Here is a 22,640-nt window from a genome sequence, read left to right as displayed (position 1 = left end):
TGCATTCAATTTTTTGGCGTTGACTCACATTTTTAATATGAAATAATGCTAAATAGGGAAGCAAGTAACAACAATGTGTATACACAAGAAACTGGTAACAAGGTTTCCGCAAGGGAACTGGGGGCGCTGCTGGAAAAGGGAGGGAGAGAGAATTTCACTCTTCAATCCTTTTGGATTATGAATCATAGGAATGCATTAGTTATTCAAAAATAAATTAATCAATGTAAAATAAATAAGATGAATTAAAATAAATAAAATAAGATGAAATAAAATGGGAATCACATATGGTAATTGTTTATGTCCTTACATGGAAAAATTTAAAAATTGGCAATTCTATATCAGACTTCAAAACAAGAAAATATTTTTAACCTATAAAATCCCAAGGTCTGGGAACTATTTCAAAATAAATTTTTTTTTTCCAACAAGCCAGTATTAACTGAGAATCTTCTCACTCCAGCTAAAGAAGGCACATGTGTCAGTTTGTCCCTTGACTGATAATGTTGACTTTGACCATGTGGTTAAGGTGGTGTTAGCCAGTTTTCTCTAAAAACTCTTTCTCTAAGTTACTCTTTTATCAGTTATTTGTATGGAGACTTCAAGGCTATGTAAATATCCTATCCCTCATCACATTTTCACCACTACTTTGAGCATCCATTGATGAATGTGTAGCACCATCATTCTTTCTATATTTATTACCTGACATTCTACTGGAAGAAAGAGCCTTCCCTTCTGTCTCATTTATTTGTATACTTATTTCTTTAAATCACCATAGACTCATGAATTTTTATTTTATTCAAAGGGTTTGAGTCCATTACTATTATTATTTATTTTGATGCTTGTTGATCACATTTGGCTAGTGGGTAATGCTTTTAAAAAAAAAAAAAACATGGATCGCAAGCCCCTATAATTTAATCTGGCCCGACTGTATCTCTAACTGAAATTCTCCCCTCTCTTCACTTATTTGGTTTTTGACTTAATCTTTGTAACCAGTCTATAAAATACATGACTACTCATAGTTTATTCACACCATATGAGGAAGCCGTGCAGTATATGTCCATGGAATAGCCGGGCAACTCATTATCATGCAGGTGTAATTGCAACACTGGGGAACAGAAGTTTTCATAGGAGGTATAAATCTTTTAGGCAAAGGCTAAAAATGAATCAATCACTTGGTATAAATCTCAGCAATGCACGTATACGCCTCAAGTACATGAGTTCATTACCTAATATGACAAACCCATTTTGTAACACACATGAAAGAAAAAATAAATAAATAAAGCTTCAATAGTTCATCTTTTACATCATCCCTTCTTAGGCATCTTCCCATTAGTGCAAATAATTGAGAGCAAACCACCAGTGAGGGAGTAGAGAACATGATCTGTCTCATTCACTCTCTAAGTATTTCCTTGAGTAAATATCATAAGCAACATAGATAATTCTTTCATACAGTGTAGAGATTAAAACAAAACTAACAGTTAATCCTCTGGGCATCAAACTAATAGACCTAGTATTTTTGTAGGTAATAGATTATTTGTTTTTTCAGCCAGTCTCCATTGATGTTTTAATTCTCTGGTTGTCAATCTTGACTGCCTTTTGCAATCACCACTTGAACTTGAAAAAAATTCTGACGCTTGTATCACATTCCGGGAGATTCTGATGTAATTGATCTGGGGTGGTGCCTGGGTTTGGGGTTTTTCTAAAGATCCAGAGACTCTAATATACAACAGAGTCTGAGAACCACTGGTTTAAACTACTTTGTCCTCCTCCCACAGTGTCTAGCATGGTGCCTGGTGGAAAGTGACGCTCAGAATTAATAAAGTTCTATTTTTCAGGAAGGAAGAAAGCGTAGTCTCACAATACAAACTCTCCTGGTGCTCTGGGACAGATAACAAGGATGCAAGCCTCGACAATCAAACGGATGAAGACACTGCCTCCGACTTCCAGGTCTCTCCTGACTCTAGAAAGAGTGTTCACACTAAGGTACAGGTACTGTCCTGCAAGTCTCGAAGGCCTCAGAAGTTACAAATTCGTTAAGAAGTTCAGGGGTGCCAGGCTGTGTCTTGCTTCTACAAGTGAGGCAGAGGTTGAAAAGACAAGTGTGGGGACTTCGAGCTCTGGTCCAAGTCTGGTCGACTTTAGAGTCAATCTTTCTCGGCTCCAAATTGCAGTGACAGCTCTTTCTGCTTAAGGTGACGGGAGCGAACAGCGAGGAGCACCACAGCCAGCAGGGCTAGGCCTGTTCTGCCCAGAGGGTGGAACGGAAGCCTCCCGCGCTGCGAGCGCAAGTCCCGGCGCAACTACCCGAGGCTGCACGTGGCGCAGTGGGCGGGGCCGTACAGCTGAGCGCTCGGCGGCAGAGGGTGCGGACTACAAGTCCCGGCATGCCCTGGGCAGGGGCGGTGCGGGAGCCGCCCGGAGGGCAGCCAGGCCCAGGCGTGCGCAGTGGTTCTCGGGAGTGGCGGGGCGGGTCCTCCCAGGCTGTCCGCTGTGGCCTGGGGCTCCCAGTTGGGGGTGGCCTCAGCCATTGGCGGAGAGGTGGGAGGGGTGGGGCCCTCGGGAGCCGCTGCGGGTATAGCTGAGCGGGCGTAGGCCACCGGCCCGCGGGAGAGGCACGCGGTGGGCTGCTGCATTTCGGGCTGGCCATGGCAGCGTCACCCCTGAAAGTGTGCATCGTGGGCTCGGGAAACTGGTGAGCTGCGGCGGGCCGGCGGCATGGGATACGCCTCCAGGAAGCCTCTGTCCCGGGCGGGCTAGGGCCGCGCGTCCCCGCCGCGGCGTGGGCACCGTGCACTGCGCTCGGAGAGGCGAGGCGGCCGGGCTGGGCACGCGCGTCCGGGGAGATCGAACCTAGGCACTCGCCCGGGAGGCCCTGGGTCCGTGTGCCCGCAGGGGGCAGCGCGAAGAGCGGGTACTGCGCGCCCACCGGCACCTGTCTGCGCTCTAGTCATCGCGCGGCGGGCGGACGGAGGCCACCTGCTCTCCACGCCCGGGTGTTTTGCTCAACATGCTAAGGGCGTTCTCCATTCTCCTCGGCGGATCGCCTGGGTCGAGGAATTGAGGGAGGCTCCAGCATTCTTACTGGAGTTTCGGTAATGAGGGGAAAAAGAGACCTAAGGCTCGCTTGCTATCCAGGTCGCGGGCGAGACTGCACTGCCCTTCAAAGTGCGGCTCTCGCCCCCGCTGCTGGTACGTCTATTATCTTACGTTTATCGGGAAGAAAATCAACTTCCAACCGTCCTGGCACCCAGTGTCATCCAGGGGCGTGAGAATTCTCCATTGGGGAGATGTTTGCGAAGCTTTGCGTCTCTGCTAGGCTTTGACTTTAACCTTCATAAAGCATTTCGTGCCCGATGCGCTCCTAAGCATTCTACATGTCAGCTTTTTTAGTTCCCTTTATCAGACTTAACGCAGTAGGATTCTCTCGTGTATTGGGGTGAATGTAGGGGGCGGGGAGGCAGAATATAGTATAGCGCCTGATACTTTCAATCTTTTTTTCCGTTGCTGGGCACTATTTTTCCCACATCTGAGGGACTGGTATAGAATATTCAGAGTGATGTCCTTTCAGTGCTTCTGTTTTCCTGTGGCCTGACATTCATCACAGTTGAGACTTCTAGGAGCGCTGCAGCGCGTGGTACTAGCTACTTGGTTTTAGTCTTACTCTCTAAGACTTGGCTCAGAAGGTATTTCTTGGAGGAAACCTTAACTGGTTCTTTACTTTTCCATCCCAGCAAGTCCAGGGGTCACTCCATGCACTCCTGTTGCTGACCTATCACTGCAAGGGAATGATTTGTTTGATTATCTGTTTCTACTCTTCCCCATCCAGCTCTTGAGAACAGCATCTGCTCTAGGGCCTTACATATGCTAAATAAATAGTAAATGAATGGCTGAATTTTATTTTTTCAAATGCAATTATCTTTTTTTTTAAAGATTTTACTGGGGAAGGGGAACAGGACTTTATTGGGGAACAGTGTATACTTCCAGGACTTTTTTCCAAGTCAAGTTGTTATCCTTTCAATCTTAGTGGTGGAGGGTGCCGTTCAGCTTCAAGTAGTTGTCCTTTCAGTCATAGTTGCAGGGGGCACTGCCCACCATCCCTTGCGGGACTCAAGGAGTTGAACCGGCAATCTTGTGGTTAAGAGCCCACTGGCCCATGTGGGAATCGAACCGGCAGCCTTGGGAGTTAGGAGCACCGAGCTCCAACCGCCTGAGCCACCGGGCCAGCCCTCCCAAATGCAATTATCTTTGGTTAGGGAATATATTCAGGTTGTTTAAAAACAAAGAACAAATAAACAAACAAAACAGTGAAATGTCTCTCACCCATATGTGTGCCCCAAGGTACCTCCTGGAGGAAAGCCAGTGTTATCAGTTTCTTCTGCCCTTTCTGGAGGAATTCCAACAGAATGTTCTGCACAACATTTGATGGGGTTGATATCTATCCACTGCAGAGCTTCATTTGGACTTTCAGTTTGGCTTTGACAGTTTTGATTCCAAGGTCACTAGAGTGAGATGTCAGCTGCCCTGTTGTCCATGGGACTGGAAAAGGACCCATTTAGTACATGTTCTTTTGACATTAGTATCCTCTTCTGTAAAAGGACACAGAACCACAGGTGACAGCTCCTTTTCCTTACTTGCAAGGTGCAGTAGAAGTAGCACACTTTGCCACGCTGGATTTAGGCCTGGAGCAAATAGCAGTGAAGTGAACCTCCTGCCCCCTCTGCTGGGATTTGGCTGCCTTCCCACGGCTTCACTCTGTACTTGACTGCTTTTTTGGCCCACTCCAGCCCAAAGAAATAGAGTAGAACTTGGCCTGTGACACTGGAGCAGAGCAATTGAGAAATGTGCCATGCCGATGGTTTGGGCTGGCTGCCTGGCTCCATTAATTATGGGATCAGATGGGAACAGTTGTTGGCTTCCTTGCAACTGCTCTGGGTGCAGAGCCACTCCCATCCTGGAGAGAGGATCCTGACCTCGCTAGAGATTCAGGAACTTAGCGGCCCATTGCATGTTCAGCCCTGGTCAGCAGACATTTGAGAGTTTGTTTTTTGTAGGTATTGTGGCCTTTCTGGGGATAGACACAACTGGATACAATCTTTGCCTTTAAGAACTTAGCTTCAGGTCTGAGATAGAGAGAGACTTGGAAGATAAATTCAAAAGAAATAGAAAGTGGAATGAGATAACTGCCACAAGATTGATTAGATGTTATATTTTAAATAGTGTTTATCAAAACCTGATCCAAATGCCACCTGCGTCAGAATTACCTGTGAAGCTAGACTTGCTGAATCATGCTTCCCTGAGGGTGGGACAGATTTTTCCCTAAGGGACTTGAGCCCTTTGCTTATTTTCAAACAAATAACCAAGAGATAGATCTACCCTTCCAGATATGGTCTTGACCTCAGGAATATGAAGGTGCTTAAGCAATGTTTACACTTGGGCCTTTGAAGTAGCTCAGAATACTTGTGTAAGTAAAGGTGTCACATCCGAGCTCCTAGCTCCAAGGGGCTATGGCCCTCGCATTGAGTGCCTTCCCCATGTAAAGGCTGATGGCAATACAGATACCAGAAGACTGAATCTAGCTGACTTACCAGGGAGCCTCAGCCAGAAAGGACATGTGAGGGAAAGTAAACCGGTTGTGTAACACGCCCTTGTCCTGTCCTTTGGCACCTCCTTTCCTCTAGACAGGTCAGGGAGAGGGGGCTGGAGGGGGCCCTCATGCATCCAGCAGCCCTGCTGTGCTGCCCACTACTGGCTAGGCCCGGAGCCACTTCCTAAACTGCCTGGCTTTTTATGGCCCCAGGGGCTCAGAAAAAATAACAAAAAGAACACAAAAACCAAAAGCTTTTTAAGTAACTGCAAAGGTGAAACAAAGTTTCTTCATCAACCTTGGGAAGATCACCCATACACAGTGCAAGATCCAGTTCTAGAACTAAAATTTCAGGGCTCTATTTATTTATTGTTCTAGGAAGCGTATGTCCCAGACCTCCTTGGGAGACAGAGTAATGCAGCTGTATAAGGATGGCTTGGGGTTCCAACTCCCTGGGGTTTTAACTTGGCAGCTCTGAGGCCTTGAGCAAACTGCTTCTCTCCAGGAATCATTGCTTATAATATTGGTACCTGCTGTCTAGGATTATGGTTAAGATTAACAGAGATGATCCAGGGAGTGCAAGGTAACTGACACTCAATAAATGTCACCCACTAATTATTATTATTATTATTATTATTATTATTATTATTATTATTATTATTAGTTTCATCATCCTTGACTAGTACCATCAAGTCACAAAATACACCCAACTGGAGTTTGGCCAAGGCATAGAGGCAGAGAGGGGAGGACAAAAGACAAAGAGCATAACTGATATGCAGCTGCAGTTGTTTATCTCTTGCCCTTGTTTTCTCCATCACCCCACAGCTTGAGGCCGGAGACTGAAGGTCAGAGAGAGCTTTGGCCTACTTTGCACTGGTGATGGAAGCTGGATGTGTGTGACTTTCCTTTGTCTACTGGAACCTTCTGAATGCAGTGCTGCGGCTCTTTGTCCACCTGTGTCAGCTTTTTGTGCTCCTGTTTCTATCCCGATTCTCGCTACACTCCCTCACGGAGAGCCCAGAAACAGTTTGAGTGTCTAAATTAGCTCTGTCAGAAATAATCCCTTCCCTGTTGGCAGATGGCACTGACACACCTCTGCTTTGGAAGCTGGAGGGAGAGCTTAATGGTGGGACAGGTTAGAGTTGAACTGGGAAAGGATCCAGAGTTCCCTCCTGAACCGGCGTGAGAAAGTTTGTACAATTAAAAAAATATAATAGTAACTGATACTTAGTTACCTGTTGCCATCACTCCCCCACCTGTCAGTGTGAAACTCAGGACTACTGTGCTGGTCATCTCTTAACCCTCTTTCACCTCCTTCATCATTCTTCTCCTCCACTTCCTTCCCTCCCTTCGGAGGGGTAACCATAGTAACAGTTACCACTTACTGGTCATTTTCTGTGTGTCAGGTACATTAGTTCATTTAGCTAAATCTCATAACAAGCCTGTGAGATACTATTATTAGCCCTGTGTTAGATGGCAAAGCTGAGATTTAGAGAAAACTTTTCAAGGTCACTGGTTAATAAGGTGAAGTTGAAACCCAGATCCATCCAATCAATGTCCACGTTTCTATAGATTCTTATCATTTTCACTGAGAAGCATACTTTTACCCAAGGACAAATTTCATGGTCATAAACATATTGAGGACCATATCCTCTCAACTCTTCTACTTAAGAAAAATCAAATTGAAATGAGTCCTTAAAAATTGTCATGTTGTAGCATGTATTAGAATTTCCTTCCTTTTTAAGGCTGAATAATATTCCATTCTTTGTATGCAGCATATCTTGTTTATCCCTTCGTCTGTCAATGGACACTTGGGTTGCTTCCACCTTTGAGCTGTTGTGAATAATGCTCTGAACACGGTGTACAAATATCTATTTGAGTCCCTGCTTTCAGTTCTTTTGGATACATACCCCCAAAGTGGAATTGTTGGACCATATTATATTTAGTTTTCTGAGGAACCACTATAGTGTTTTCCATAGTAGTCACACCACTTTACATCCCCACCAGCACTGCACAAAGGTTCCATTTTCTACACATCCTCACTTGTTATTTTCTATTTTTATGTTCATTTTTTATTTTCTTGATAATAGCCATCCTAACGGGTGAGGTGGTGTGTATTTTGTTAAGTATTATGCATGATCATATGGCATGTACAATTTTGCATCCTGTTTTTTGTTAAATGTAACATTCTATTTTAAGCTTTTCATCTGCAGGTTAAATTCTGATAGACAGAAAGGCTTTTTCGTCTCCTTCTCCCCCTCCTTTTCTTTATGTGAAGTTGTTCACATTGATCTTTCTTCCTCTGTGGTTCCTTCCTTTGATTTTAAGCTTAGAAAACGTCCCTATCCAGAGATCAAATAAACATTCACCAAGTTGAATCTATTTTTAAAATGCTTCATTTTTCACATTTGTACCTAATACTCTGGCATTTGATTGTACTTTAAAAGCCCTTTAACTACCAAGAATCATACAAAATGTTAACAGTGGTTCTCCCCGGGTGGTGAGATTATTCATAATTGCTTTTTATTCCTTTGTGTATTGCTTTTAGGGGTAAAAAAGTGGATGTTATTTAAACCAAAAGTGAACACCCTCTGCCCTTAGACCTACAGTCAGGATGAGCTAGCGGTAGGAGAGCCCGGGGCATGGAATGGGGAGAACCTCCCTGAACCCGGCTCATTCTCCTCCTCGGGCCCCAGTTTCTTCTTGCTAAAAAGAGGGATGGACTGTTGGGTCCTCTCTGGCCCAGAAAGGTTCTGCACCTTGTGAAGCAGCGCGGGCCACCAGAACTCTGTCGGGTTCGGGCCTGACTTGATAGGCGGCCATTCCTTGGGTGGTGCAGAACATTCTCAGCCTGATTAAAACATTACAACTTTGTACAGAGTTAGGGGCGAGAAGGCTGTGCACAGAGAGTGAAGGCCAGGGCGGGGGGCTTGCCTAGGTGGAGCTTAGGACCTGCAGCAAGTGGGTGTCCATCCAGCTGGGACTCGGGGCGGGACGCGGAGCCTTGGAGACATGTCCTGGGGTGCAACTCGCTGTTTTTCCACTAACCACCTGTGTGATCTCCAGGCTTCAGTTTCTTTATGTAAAAATAGTATGTATGTAATAATAGTATGATACCTGCTTCAGAGGGCTGCTGAGGCTTCAAACAGATAATGTAGGTGAGGTATTTAAAACAGTGCTACAGTGGTGATATATAAATGTATCGGATCAACACACTGCACACCTTAAACTTATACAGTGTTGATATATATCAATTATATTTCAATAAAAACAAGGACATCACACAGTGTCCAACACCTGGGAGGCAGCAAATCAATCCTGTTCCTGCCCATCCTTAGCCCGCTCTCACCTCTTGCCCCATCCTTGCCCTCTTCACCTTCTGGCTGCTCCCCATGCACTCCCGTCCTCTCCCTCCCCTGTGCTCCCCCCACACTTCTCCTCCCTCGCTGTCTCCTCCCCCCTCTCCCTCTTCTTCCCTTAACCTCTCCCCTCCTCTTTCTCCTGTCCCCTTCTCTCCCTCTCCCTACAAAATTGGCTCTAGGTAAAAGCAGACAGTAAGCTCCATGCCCTCTTCCTATATCCTTTGCTCCAGGGGCCCTTGTCTCTGCCTGGAAGGCTCCCCACCCCCACCCCTAGGTAAGGCCCTCAGGCTTCAGTTCTGGTTCAGCCCTCTGTTGCACTTCCCAGCTCTACCTGACCTTCCTAATGTCTGCCAAGTGTCTCTCTGTCACCTGCTTAACCACTTGGGTCACCAGTGGTACAATTACATCTCTGTGTGCTTGCTAGAGCAACATTAATCTCCATTTACTGAGCTCCGTGAGGGTAGGGACTTGTCGGCTTTATTCCCTGTATCGCCTGTGCCCAGCACGGCGTCTGCCCTTCGTAAGTGCTCAATATGTATTTTCAACAAATGATACTACTGTATACCAGCGCGAATATAAAATAGCAGAAAGGATGGGCTCTGGAAACAGTTCCGCACTAGAACTGCTGGCTGTACATCTGACTTTGGGTAACCTATTTACTCTCTGAGCTCATCTTCTTCATCTGTAAAGTGGGGATAATGTGTACCTCTCTTGGGGCCGCTGGAAAGATTAAATGAGATCTTATATCAGGTACCCAGTACACAGCTGTCGCTGGAACATTATTTCCTCCCCATGTCCCTTTTAATTTCATTTGCACAGGATTGTAGAAGTTGTGAATTAGTTCATATTTTGAGGTCCAAAACTTAAGATAATTCATAATTTCATGGGAAATGTGATTTTATACATCTGTGTAAAGATCCAGGACTAGCCATCAGCAGCCCTGAGTCCTTCCCCAGGCAGTTCTGCAACTACCTGTGTCTGTGACACTAAGTCAGAGTGACTCTAAGCCTCGTGTGTCTGAATCTGCAAGGTGAAGAGCTTGGATACGATTAAACCTTTATCCTGTAGACACTGCCCGCCCTTGTGGCGTTGGCCCTGTCTGTTTCATACCTGGACTATTATTTGCTTATTATACATCCTTTTTAAAAGTTGCCTATAAAGGAAAACTTTATATCACTACTATAAATGTCATAAGTACAAGGGAACAACAACTAACAGTAGAATGGAAACAAAGCAATGTGTCAGAACCCTTGACAGCTACTTCTACCTGCTGACATGGCTGGAGAGCCTGAGGCCTCCTCATGCTTTGTGCAGAAGGGAAATTAGCACATGCTGGAGAGATGGTAACAACACAGTAGCCTTCAAACGAGACATTCTACACTCAAAAGGGAGTTGAAAAAGGGCACAAGTGAATCAGTGTCATTTGGTGCTTTGTGTGGGGGCAGCACTCAGGCATTGGGGGAACCTCTGGTACCCATTCCACACTTTGGAAAACACTGGACTTGATCATCAACCTGGAAGGGGCCTTAAAGGTCATCTGCCCCGCCCCCCCATCATTAAGTAAGTGGATGAGCTGGGCCAGGTGTAGACATGGCTGCTCATGCCCTTGGCCCAGCCGTGTAAGGATCCGTCCCTGACTATGTTTGGGCAGTGGCACAACCACCCCTAAAGCGTGAAGAGCTCTACTTGTGTGGCTGTGAGACCTCAACCCTTTTTATTTTAGAACAGGGTACATCACTTATAAGTAGACTCTAGCTCCTTCGAAACACCCAGCTTCCTCCAAAACACCCCCTTTGCTCTGCTTGATCCTGTTGCTTCACGTTGGTCAGAAGGCGTCACACATATGTAATGAACACACCTAGTACCATTTCAGAGACAAAAAGGAGTTTTGGCTGAGTCATACACTTTTCTTAAAAAAGCTTTACTGAGGTATAGTTGATACATAAAAAACACTGGACATATTTAATGTATACAATTGGATGGATTTGGAGAAGTGAGAATGCTCATAACACCACTGCCGCTATTGAGGTAATAAACATCCATCACTTCCAAAAGTTTCCTCCTGCTCCTTTCCCCATTTTTGGTGGTAAGAACCCTCAGTATGATGTTAGCTGTGGACTTGTCACATATGGCCTTTATTATGTTGTGGATTATACTCTCTGAGGTTTTCATAAATGACAGAAAAAGGTGGGCAGCAAAGAAAATCTTTGGTTCAGTGTGGAGATTGTACTAGATTGGAGAAGAGATCGAAACAAAACAAATGCAGTGTTTTAAGTCCTGATCTCCCCACCCCCCCAAAAAAAATGGTGTAAGTTATTTAGAAAGAACAAGACTAGGTTTTATAGGCATTAGAATCTTTTTGTTCCTCTCCTTGCTATATTTGTCCTTGAATTTTCCCTCAACCCTGATCACCATCTACCCCCAACCCCCATCTCTGGGTGGCAGATCCAACATCTTGGCCCAGAATTACCTGGAGTGACCTCCAGTTGCTGTTTGGTGCATATGCCTTAACAGTTGCTCCGCTGCTTAAATTAATAAGCATTTATTGTTGCTATGAATCTGGATCAGCTGGTGTGGTTCTTAGCTTGGCCAGGCTCACTCATGTATCTGCGGTTTGCTGAGTAGGGCTCAAGCTCTGCTTTGCCTGCTCTTCCCACCCCAACTTCTGAAGCCCTTTTGGTTTCTCAGCAGAGGTGTGGTCTTCCTCAGCACCATTCCCAGGTCTTCTCCCTGTAGCCCGGCTGGGTCGGTCCTTCATGGTTCTCTCAGCAGAAGGGCCAGCATGGGAGACGGCTCATGGATGAACACGGGTTGCAGTTGTGTCCCTTGTTAAAGTCCATCACGGCCCATCATCATACCCTTCTAATCATTTGTCCCTTCACTTCCCTTCACCTCTCATCCCACACAGAATTGTGAATTCCTTGGACCTTACTTACCTCTCTGAGGGAGCAGTAAGCGTTGGAGAGCAGAGGCTTTGCGTTTTCTCTGTTGCATCACCAGCATCTAGCGCACTGCCATATACATAGTAGGTACTCAGTAAATACTGGATAACTGAGATAAATGAGTGAGGGAATGAATGATTGAATGAAGTTATTGATGACACCAGGGAGAATGCAAAATGAGGTCCTGATGACCTCACATGAGTAAATACTATAACTGGAGTTTCCCTTACTTATTTTTGTCTGGTCATTTTAAGCCCCATCTGTAACCCCAAAGGATGTACAGACATGATCTCATGGGCTTAGTTCTTAATAATTCCAATTTTTGTTTAAATTTTCTTAACTAACCCATTTCAGCAGAGACCACAGGTTTGCTTTTGGTTGTAATGCTTGGCTTCCCCAAGAGGGGTCTATAAGAGAATAGCAGGTGTATTCCAGTGAGATCGTGGGGAGGTGTCTTGTGGTTCTGGTCTATTTTCCCCACTTGGTTTACTAGACTTGGATTCCTAGGGTCTTAGAACCTTCCCCCGCCCCCCGTCAGTTTGCTCGATTCCCCAGAATCACACTTGCTCTCGTTGACCTTGTATGAGTTACTTAATCCCATGGAACACTGTGAGCCTGAGCTGCTGTTTCCCTGTGAGTTATATGTGCAGCTCTTTCCAAGATTAGAATAAAGGTGAGAGTGATGGTGGAGAGATTCTTGGCCTCTTTTTTTACAGAGTGTCAGGAGGAGAATTGGATTAATGGGTATTTAGTTAATAAACTGTCCTGCTGGCATAGAATAAGAATTTTATAGATAAAGCCACAGAGCTTTGATACGCATATCTGCAACTGTTTTGTGAGAGAGGAGAGCACCAACTTTCTAAATGATTGTGCAGAGCAGTGGTTCTCAGTCCCTGGCTACACATTTGTCTCTGGGGGGGGGCTTTAAAAACTACCGTGGACTCCTGAAGCTGAAACTGAATAACACTGAATGTCAACTATAATTTAATATATATTAAATTAGAATTGTAACAATTATATATGATGTCAGAGGGGTAGTAGATTGGGGAAGAGAGTTATCACTTTGTGAGGGGTGTAAATGTCTAGTACATTGTTTTGTACACCTGAAATTAATTTTTAAAAAATTGATCTCAAAAAAAAAAAGAAAAAACTACTGATGCCTGATCCCACTCCAGAAGTACAGATTTCATTGGTCTGAGGTATGGCCTCGGACTCAGGATTTTTAAATCTCCCAGGTAATCCTAATGTGCAGCCAAAGATGAGAACCAGTCTTAGTTTATCCACTCTATCTAAGGAACAGGAAAATAATTCTCACATATAGAAAATTATTTGGATTTTCCTGGTTGTTAAAGCACAGAGGTTTATATGCTGGGACGAATTGGAGCTGGCTTAGAATAACTGAGATTAATCGGAGAGTAAAGATAAATATCTCCAATATGTTCATCTGCATGAGCTTGGTTCCGTCCCCCGCCTTCTCTTGTCACCCCTTACTCCATCTCAGCAAATTGTATGGAGAATTGACTGTAGTATACGATTGTAAAAGTAGGAATGCAGCAAGTCTCTGCTTTCAGATTTCTTCTAAATTCCTCAGACATGATTCATAGCAGATATTCTCTGTTGTTTTTGAATGGGCTCATTATACGAGGTCTGACAAAGAACTTCGTGAACTCATCGTAGAAAAAGTGCTACATACCTCCTTACTGAATATCACTATGGTTACCTTTGAAGTGCTCCCCTTGGGAAGCTATGCAGTGACGCCAGTGCCTAGTCCGCACTTCAAAGCAATTTTGAAACTCTTTTACTAGAATGGCCATCAGAGCTGACGTCATATTACCCTTGATGTCCTGAATGTCATCAAAATGCCTTCCTTTCAATATATCCTTTATCTTCGGGTAAAGAAAGAAGTCATTGGGGGCCAGATCAGGTGAGTGGGGAGGGTGTTCCAATACAGTTATTTGTTTACTGGCTAAAAGCTCCCTCACAGACAGTTCCACGTGAGCTGGTACGTTGTTGTGATGCAAGAGCCATGATTTATTGGCAAAAAGTTCAGGTCATCTTTTTCATGCAGCCTTTTCAGCACTTCCAAATAGTAAACTTGGTTAACTGTTTGTCCAGTTGGTACAAATTCATAATGAATAATCCCAATAATGAAAAAAAAAAGGTTAGCAACAATTGCTACAAGTTCACAAACTTAATTGTCTGACATCATACAGTGAATTTCATTGGTGAAGGAATGTGAAGGAATTTCATTATACTTTTTAAAATGTTACTGTGATGAAAAACCTATTTCCTATTTTCAGAAAATATTTGTGAATTAATCTACTATAGAATTGCCTCTCTAATTATTGTAACTGGACCACCACGTAAGCCTATCATTTTAAATGTTATATGTTTTAAAAGTATTTGTACTCGGCAGAAGAAAATTCCTTGCACTATTTATAGCTGCTCTTTTAGAAAAGCTTTCATCCTTAAATTGTTGTATTCCTACACTCAGAAGACATTTAAAACAAGTTTTTATTCTGCAGTAGAGTCTGCAGAGCTAATACAAGGAACACTAGTCTTTTGGCAAAATACTTGTGTAAATTTGGATACTGTATTAAAACTGTTGTTTTAAGTTCTGCATAAAATTGAGTATCAAATATCTGTGTTCATCTTAGCAATAGTAATAAGTTACTTAATCTCAAAAAAAGATTTTCTTAAGAAAACTGTAGAATAAAACTACAGTTTTATAATCTTCAACTACTCCATTTCACCAAATTGAGAACTCATCTCAGTTTCTTATTAGAAAAAGTAATGACTGCCCTAACACATGAATTTGCAAGGTGCTGTTTTCGATTCTTTCATTTGCTCCTCACACCAGGAAAGTCGTCTAAGAAACAAACTATTTCTTCCAGTCAAAGTCCTATAGAAGAAGCTAATTGGCTCAGCTGGGATCAGGTCGACCAATCAGTGGCCCATTCAGCAGGGTCTTGGCCTACTATGCACTCAACACACCTATGAGATGGGCACAGGTGTCTGGGCCAACCATGAACCCTTCTGCTATGGTGACCAGCTGCGGACCCGCCATCCTTGTCTCCAAGACTGGCATGAACTAGTCGGAGTGCCTTCTCTTTCCCTGTGGGAGACTGACTCATTACCAGAATATGTTTGGTGAATAGAGTTGTAGAGCAATGGGAGCTTGTGGGGCTAGAGGCCAGCTGGACGTCTGCTGGGGGGACCCAGAACCTGGGCTCTTACTCTGTTCCTTTTCTGGAACCACTCTAGTTCTTGTCTTTCCATTATGACTGCACCTCGGGCCTGTTGCAGTTCACCAGAACACAAATTATTCTACATTAGCTACATTGAATCTCCTTGATGGATCTGAAATATTGCCTGGAAGTCTTAGAGAACACTCTTACGTGTTATTTTTATGCCATCTTTTAGGTGGATTTCTTTTTTTTTTTTTCAAAGCCAAAATATTTTTAGTCTGTCACAGGACAATAGCAATGGCAGAAACATTGATGATACAGTTCATGGTGGTTCAGTTCTCCCATCATATAGTATAGGTTCCATCAGATGTGACATCCCAAAAGCAGGAGCTAGCCATGTGAAAGCCATATGCACTCCTCTAGACTACTGCACAGGTCACAATATATTTATAAGCTTTTCCCAACTTAACTAAATGTGCTAAGGATTTTTCCACTCTGCTTGCGGTCCATTGGTGGTGGTTGTCCTTATTTTAATCTTCACACCCGAAACCCTATCTATACACGTTCTCTCTTTTTTTTTTTATGCACTCTTTAACAATATTGTGGGCTTCATCCACATCGAAGCAAACCTTGTCACAGTGGTGAGGGTACGCCACCATGGTGGCTCTGATTCTTAGGTAGATTTCTCTTCTGCCTGTGATACTCTCTTCTAACATCGGTTGATACTTACTAGTTTCAAGGGGTGGTGCATTTTGACCTGGTACCAAATTCTGGGGCGTTCCTGATCACTGGGGTGGTATTTCCAGGTGAAAACAACTAAGTTTCAAATGGCTTGTGGCTGACACCACATCCCATCTTGAGTTACAAGCTCAGTGCTTGAATCAGAATCAGAACGTGAGTCTTCTGCATCAGGATCCAATCTGTTTTCCCTTCTGCCCAAGCAAGTTTAATTTTTTTTTTCTTGTCCACTGTTTCTTTTGTAGGGGTTCAGCTGTTGCAAAAATCATTGGTAATAATGTCAAGAATCTTCACAAGTTTGCCTCCACGGTCAAGATGTGGGTCTTTGAAGAAACAGTTAATGGAAGAAAACTGACAGACATCATAAATAATGACCATGAAAATGTAAAATATCTCCCTGGACACAAGTTGCCAGAAAATGTGGTAAGGCTTTAGGATGAAAAGTCCATTTGGTGAATTCTGAAAGTTACGCATGGCTGAATTAACACTTGGGACTTGGGGAAACACAAAAGCTACTTCCCTCTTCTTCTGTTCCTTTGTCCTACCAAGTTCTTTGCGATTTTGGTTTTCTGGACTCTGAAAAATGGGCTTTGTTTTAATTTGCTAGGGCTGCCATAACAAATAAAGGACCATCAACCGGTGGCTTAAATAACAGAAATTTATTTTCTCACAATTCCGGAAGCTTCAAGTCCAAGATCAAGGTGTCAGCGGGCTGGTTTCTTCCGAAGCTCTTTCCTTGACTTGTAGATGACTACCTTCTTCCCGTGTCTTTACGTGGCCGTCCTTCTGTGTTAGCCGTGTCCTGATCAGCTCTTATAAGGACACCAGTCGTGTTGTATTTGGGCCCACCCTAATAACTGCATTTTAACTTCATGACCTCTGTAATGACCCTGTCTCCAAATACAGTCATATTCTGAGGTACTAGGGTACTTACGAATTTTGGGGGGACACAGTTCAACCCATAGCAGGTTACTTTCTTGGCATTCAGAGTGCGGGCCACATCAAACAACCTTGCCTTCGGCTGCTCGTGTACCCTGGTAACTCCCGATACACCCTTTCTACACATGTGGGCTTTGATCCCCTCACGAGGACACTTGACCTGGGTCTGTAATTAAAATCAGGGTCAAGGCCTAAATTGTAGAAGGAGATTGGAGAAAAATAGAAAGTTATAAGACTGACAGTTTAAAATTCAAGCTTTTTAGGTCTAGGAGGGAAAAATCAAGGTTATTGTCAGGCTTCATTCCAGTGGCTTGCAGGAGAGTTAGGAATGAGCCTGAAGAACACAAAGGGGGTGCCCTGCTGTTCGTCTGAGTGGGGTGTATGAACTTCTGTTGCCAGTTTCACCCCTTGGTTGCTTTCTGTAATTGAAAACCAGACGATTATGGCTGCCTGATTTCTGTGGTTAACCAGAGAAACTCATCTCCTTTGCTAAGGAAATACTCATCACTACATACGAGTATATTCACTCACCAAACCTTTATGCACATGTACACACACGTGCGCGCACACACACACACACACACACACACACCCTTTCAGCCTTTGCAGGGCATTTCCCAACATGGTGAAATGGAAAAGACTCAAAGAGAGTCTTTCAGAATCAAAGAGAAAAAATGTATGTTAGAGTCCCACATCTACAAATGATCAACTGTACCCTCGGACAAATGACTCATCCTCACTGACCTTAGTCACCCCATATATAGAATGGGGATAAAGATCACCTTTTCCACCCAGCTACTTCACAGAGCACTTTCAAATTAAGTAATATAAACAACAGTGCTTTGCAATGATCTAAAACAAAGAGAGCAAAAAGGCTTTCCAGAGACAGAAAGAGGAATAAGATGACCTTCTTCCCTCATGAGTCCAGTAGAGGAGACAGGTATGTAAAGTAGTAAGTGCCAGGAAGTTTGGAGCTTCAAAGACCTTGCTCACTGAAGAAGAATTTTGTTTGGCTTGTGTGTGTGTGTGTGTGTGTGTGTGAGTGTGTGTGTGTGTGGAGAATGGGGAAGAGGAGAAACAATAGGTCCAGAAAAGAAGAAAGATTTGAATTAAAATTCAAGCTGCCGGGCTCTGTGTGACAAAGGCTTAGAAGTTCCCACCTAAGTAGGGGTAGTAACTCAAGGGGGAATGAGTGGTCCGAGTTCTTATGAAGCCTGGGGGGAGGGGCTTGGGTAGAACCACAGACAAATATAAAGGAATATAATGAGCTTTGCCAATAAGGGACAAACAGAGCAATTGTAGGTTGGCATCGGGAGGCTAATGCACTAGAATAAGAAGAAACTGCTTTTTTGGAGAAGGTAGAATCTCCAGTTGGGAGGGAACTAACAAGCAGATCAATTTTTGGTGATGAATCTTTGCCACTTGTGGCAACCTAGATTACCAATCTAGAGAAGCCCCTCTGAAGAGGAAAACAGGTTTTCCCCTGCCTTTAGAGGTATGAATAAAAAGGGAGAAATGCTAAGCTTTGGGTTGTTATCTGCTATAAGGGGAATGACTCTTTATGTTGCCATTCAAAGCAACTTAAGCTAAGATAGAGAATGTTTTGGTTCATACAAGTAAAAATCTAGGTAGGACTGGTTTTAGGTACAGCCTGAACTAGTGGTTTAAATGTCAACAGGCCCTTTGTTTTCCTCTGTTTCTCTGCTCTTCCACAAAATTGGGTCCATTCACATGGGAGCCCCTTAACAGATCTAGGTACTCCCCCTCTCACTTGTAAAATGGTTGCAGTTGTTCCAGACCTCACATCATCATCTCACACTGTTCAAAAAAAAAAAAAAAAAAGACACCCAATAGCTACTGCAGAGGGGTAAGGAAGCAACTGTTCCTCAGAGGCCCCAACAAATATCTCTTTGGCTCCCACTGTTTTATGTGCCCTTTGGCTTGAACAAGTTAAGGACCATCTGTGTGGAACAAGGGAGGGGCCAACTCCACCCAAATTGCATGGTTAAAATGGTGAAGCAGTAGCTTTTGAAATGAAATTTAGGGACACTTTTGCTAGAAACAAGGAGAATGGAGTCTGAGTGGGAAATTACAGAAATCTTCCATAACCGAAGGGATAAGAGAATGAACTAATTCCAGACAAATTTCCTTGGGGAATTCTTTGAGTAAGGGAGTAACTCTTAGCACATGTATTTGTTAAGAGAGTAGGCTAAGATATAAGAAGAGATATAGTAATAATGTGACTTAAGGAACAAAAGGATTTATTTCTCTGTCACATGACAGAGGTCTAACACCTTTGCTTCATGCCATTATTTTGGTCACATTTTTCTTCATCATTTCCTGTGCCATCTTGTAGGTCTGTGTTGCCATGGGTTTCAACTAGCAGAAATGAGGAAGAGAAAGAGTGGAGGAAGCAGCCCACTGTTTTAAGGGCTGTGAGCCATGTGTGGTGTGCACTGCTCCCTCTCACGTTCCATTGATGAGAACTTGGTCCCTAGCCTTGTGTATCTGTGAGGGCTGCTGGAAAATGCAGTCCCTATCTAGGTGACCAGTGACCAGCTTAGAGTTCTGTGATTATGGAGGAAGGGGAGAAGGAATTTTGGTGAGGAATTGGTGGTCTCCATTACAACTCCCAAACTAGATTTCCTGGGCAGTTTACCCATCCTGTGGCAGATAGCACTTCCTCAGAGAAGAATCTTCCTCCAAGGCCCTTTGGAAACCAGGAATGCTTAATGGGAACTATATCAGTTACAGTTAGTTTCAGGTACATATGACAGAAAACCTAAATTAACAGTGATCTAAGCAAACTGAATGTTTGCTTTTTCTTTTCTCCTGTGTAAAAGATGTTCATCATATTATTGATGCATCATGATGTCAGGGACACTTTTTATCCTGCTGGTCTACCATCTCAGCATTTGGTTTCCTCCTCATAGTTCAAAATGACTATGAATTCCAGCCATCTCTTCACATCCCATCTGGCAAAAGGAGGAAGAAAGGCCTTCCAGGGCACCTCCCAGAAGTCCACAGGCAACAGGTCCACATACACCCGATTGGTCAGAACTTAATCACATGGGCCGTCTAGCTGCAAGGGAAGCTGGGAAATATAGCCTTCTTTCCTGGCATTTTTGAGCTTAGCCCTAAAGCAGAGGTTCTCTTGTTGAGGAAGAAGGGGAGAACAGATATTGGCAACAACAGGCAGCCCCTGCAAGAGACCATATGTTCCCCTTGTCTTCACTAGATGCCTGCATCTCTGCCTCTGTGTGTGTGTGTCTGCCCATGTTAAATTTAAAAACCTATTTTTGTATATATCTGAAGGAAAGAAATCATCATAATACCTGACGTATATTGACCAGACACTTCTAAAGAGGTGGGGACAGAGTTGAAGGAACCACAAGGGCTTGGTGACGTGCCCAGAATTTAGTAACAGGAAGTCAGAGCCACTCCTGAAAGGGCAAGGGGATAGACTGGTATCACCAAACAGGCCTGACCAGAGCTTAGGGACATGGAAGAAAGACTGCCTGTCATAAGGTAGAATGAAGTCAAGCCAGCTCCCCTGCAAGCCTGGGCAGGAGTGGCCCAGGAGGCTTATAAACACCCTCACCTGTCTCTTCTCCCACCTTGCGTCTCCTGACAGTGCCCCTCTTTGGCTGAAGCCAACTGGAAGACAGAGAGCAAGGGGGCACCCAGGGGAAATCGTCCACAGAAAACAGCCTCCTAGGGAACAGAGTGGGACAAAGAAGGGCAGGAAATGGATTGTGGGGTTGGGAGAGAAACAGAGAACAACCCACCAAGTATTATGATGACTTCCTTTTACAGGTAAGGGAACTGAGGCATGGAGAGGGTAAGTCCCTTGCCCAAAAGGTAAGGGACAGAGGCAGGACCTTCCTGGCTTCAGATGCATGTCCTGAATGAGGAATGCAGCCCACACACCACACTTGCTCTGATTGTCTACATAGTGCTCTGCACGTAGTAGGCATCTGATACAGGGTCAGTGAATGAAATCATTTGGATCAGCATGTTTTGGTATAGAAGTAACCGTTTCCTCCTCGCCACGGCAGGTTGCAGTCTCAAACCTCAGCGAGGCCGTGCAGGATGCGGACCTGCTGGTGTTTGTCATTCCCCACCAGTTCATCCACAGAATCTGCGACGAGATCACCGGGCGAGTACCCAAGGAAGCCCTGGGAATCACGTTGATCAAGGTAACGCCCGCAGCTTGGGCAGGGAAAACAGGATGAGACATTGGTTCCTGTGAAATTCCACTTCCTCTCACTTCCATCTGTTGATAAGGAGCTGAAGGGGAGGTTAGGACAGTTTTTGGTGTTTTGTTGGTTTTTGTTTTCTATTGCAGATGTGAGGGTGGTCTCCTGGTTTACTTTGCTGTCAGAAAGACCCTTCCCAGGTTTGCATTAGCTGGGAAGTTCACCATCCTTAGTTCCCACTCCTGGTATATTCCCTAAAGAGGGAGTTTTAAACCAGAAGTCCACGAACCACCTCCAAAGGTCCATAGACCGAATTCAGAAGGTTCATGATCTTAATTGTAGGGAAAAATTGCATTTTTATTTATTTCAGCCTCTAACTGAAATGAGCATTTCCTCTGTTTATGAATGTAGACCATGAGCCAGAGTTTCAATAACGGTAGTATGAGCAAGACCTGGGACCCTCTTATCAATAGAATCACAGATACTTTCCCATCACTTTACAGTAGGTTCAGATATCTCAAGGTGTCATTTATCCTCATCACTACTTTGAAATTATGGTAACCATTAGACCTGCCATGACATCTTTTTTCTAATTGCATTAATAAAACAGCACATATTTTACTTTATCAAAAATTTGTTTTCCTTTTTTATCATTTTGGTAACTATGTTTTAATATAATTGGTTTCCGGGGTAATTTTATGTATTTTGCTTTTTACATTTGAAATTCTGAGAATGAATTCATAAACTTTACCAGGGTGGGGTCCACATCATAAAAAAGCTTAAGAACTCCCTAGAGAGACTCTGTTCTGGAGTGTTCATAGATGAATGTTTATGAAAGCAAACTGGAACAATTCAAATGTCAATCAGCAGTAGAATGGGTAAATGAATGGGGGGCTGTTCATTTTGGAAACTACACAGTAGTAAATAGAAATGAACCAGAGCGTTCTTGCAACCACATGGGCGAATCTCTAAAATAATAAATAATGTAGTGCAAAACAGCACATCACATATGAGCAGTACAATTAACATTTATAGGCTTTCAAAAACAGGCATACTGACTTAACATTGCTTAGGGATGGTTATATGTGGCAAATGATCGAGAAAAGCAAGGGAACAATGCACATAGCATTCGGGATAGTGGTTCACCCTGGAGGGAAGGAGGATGAAGTAGGAGAGAGACAGGGGACTGCAGTGGTGTCGGTCATGTTTTGTTTCTTAACCTGGGTGGTTACATGTTCGAGGTTGGGACATGTTCATTTTCTTTTTGTTTTATTGTTATTCTTTAAATAGTACATAGGCAGCAAATATGTTTTCTCTTGTAAGAAAGAGATATTTTTCAAGATGCATATGTCACTGGGTGTCTGAAGCTTGATTACTTATAAAGCAGCGATCTCATGCCTCTTGTATTTTTGATGGTGTGTTTTTCTGTGAACGCTTCACTCCTTGTAGGGCATAGATGAGGGCCCGGAGGGGCTGAAACTCATCTCCGACATCATCCGAGAGAAGATGGGCATTGACATCAGTGTGCTGATGGGAGCCAACATTGCCAGCGAGGTGGCTGCTGAGAAGTTCTGTGAGACCACCATTGGTGAGGGCTGCTGGGGCCTGGACATGTGGTGTTTTAACACGGACATTTTCCATTTCTGGTATTTTCTGTAGTGGACTCTTCCCTGCCCCCTTAACATTCCTGA

The 22,640-nt window shown here is 43.9% G+C and overlaps 1 protein-coding gene and 1 pseudogene across 1 annotated transcript in view; one reads left to right on the top strand and one right to left on the bottom strand.

Annotated features, from left to right (window-relative positions):
* The first annotated feature begins 2,507 nt into the window (after nt 1-2,507).
* The window catches only part of GPD1L (glycerol-3-phosphate dehydrogenase 1 like), a 43,633-nt gene continuing 23,500 nt past the window's right edge, over nt 2,508-22,640 (top strand). The window contains exons 1-4 of the mRNA XM_033132330.1: nt 2,508-2,689; nt 16,057-16,234; nt 20,809-20,949; nt 22,399-22,537. Of these exons, the coding sequence (XP_032988221.1) occupies nt 2,643-2,689; nt 16,057-16,234; nt 20,809-20,949; nt 22,399-22,537 (505 nt within the window). The 5' untranslated portion in view covers nt 2,508-2,642. The remainder of the gene's footprint in view (nt 2,690-16,056; nt 16,235-20,808; nt 20,950-22,398; nt 22,538-22,640) is intronic.
* Nucleotides 15,355-15,732, bottom strand: LOC117037065 (dynein light chain Tctex-type 3-like; annotated as a pseudogene).

The sequence above is a fragment of the Rhinolophus ferrumequinum genome, chromosome 17 (assembly GCF_004115265.2).
Source record: "Rhinolophus ferrumequinum isolate MPI-CBG mRhiFer1 chromosome 17, mRhiFer1_v1.p, whole genome shotgun sequence".
NCBI classification, from domain to species: Eukaryota; Metazoa; Chordata; class Mammalia; order Chiroptera; family Rhinolophidae; genus Rhinolophus; species Rhinolophus ferrumequinum.
This window is presented reverse-complemented; position numbering and strand designations above follow the sequence as displayed.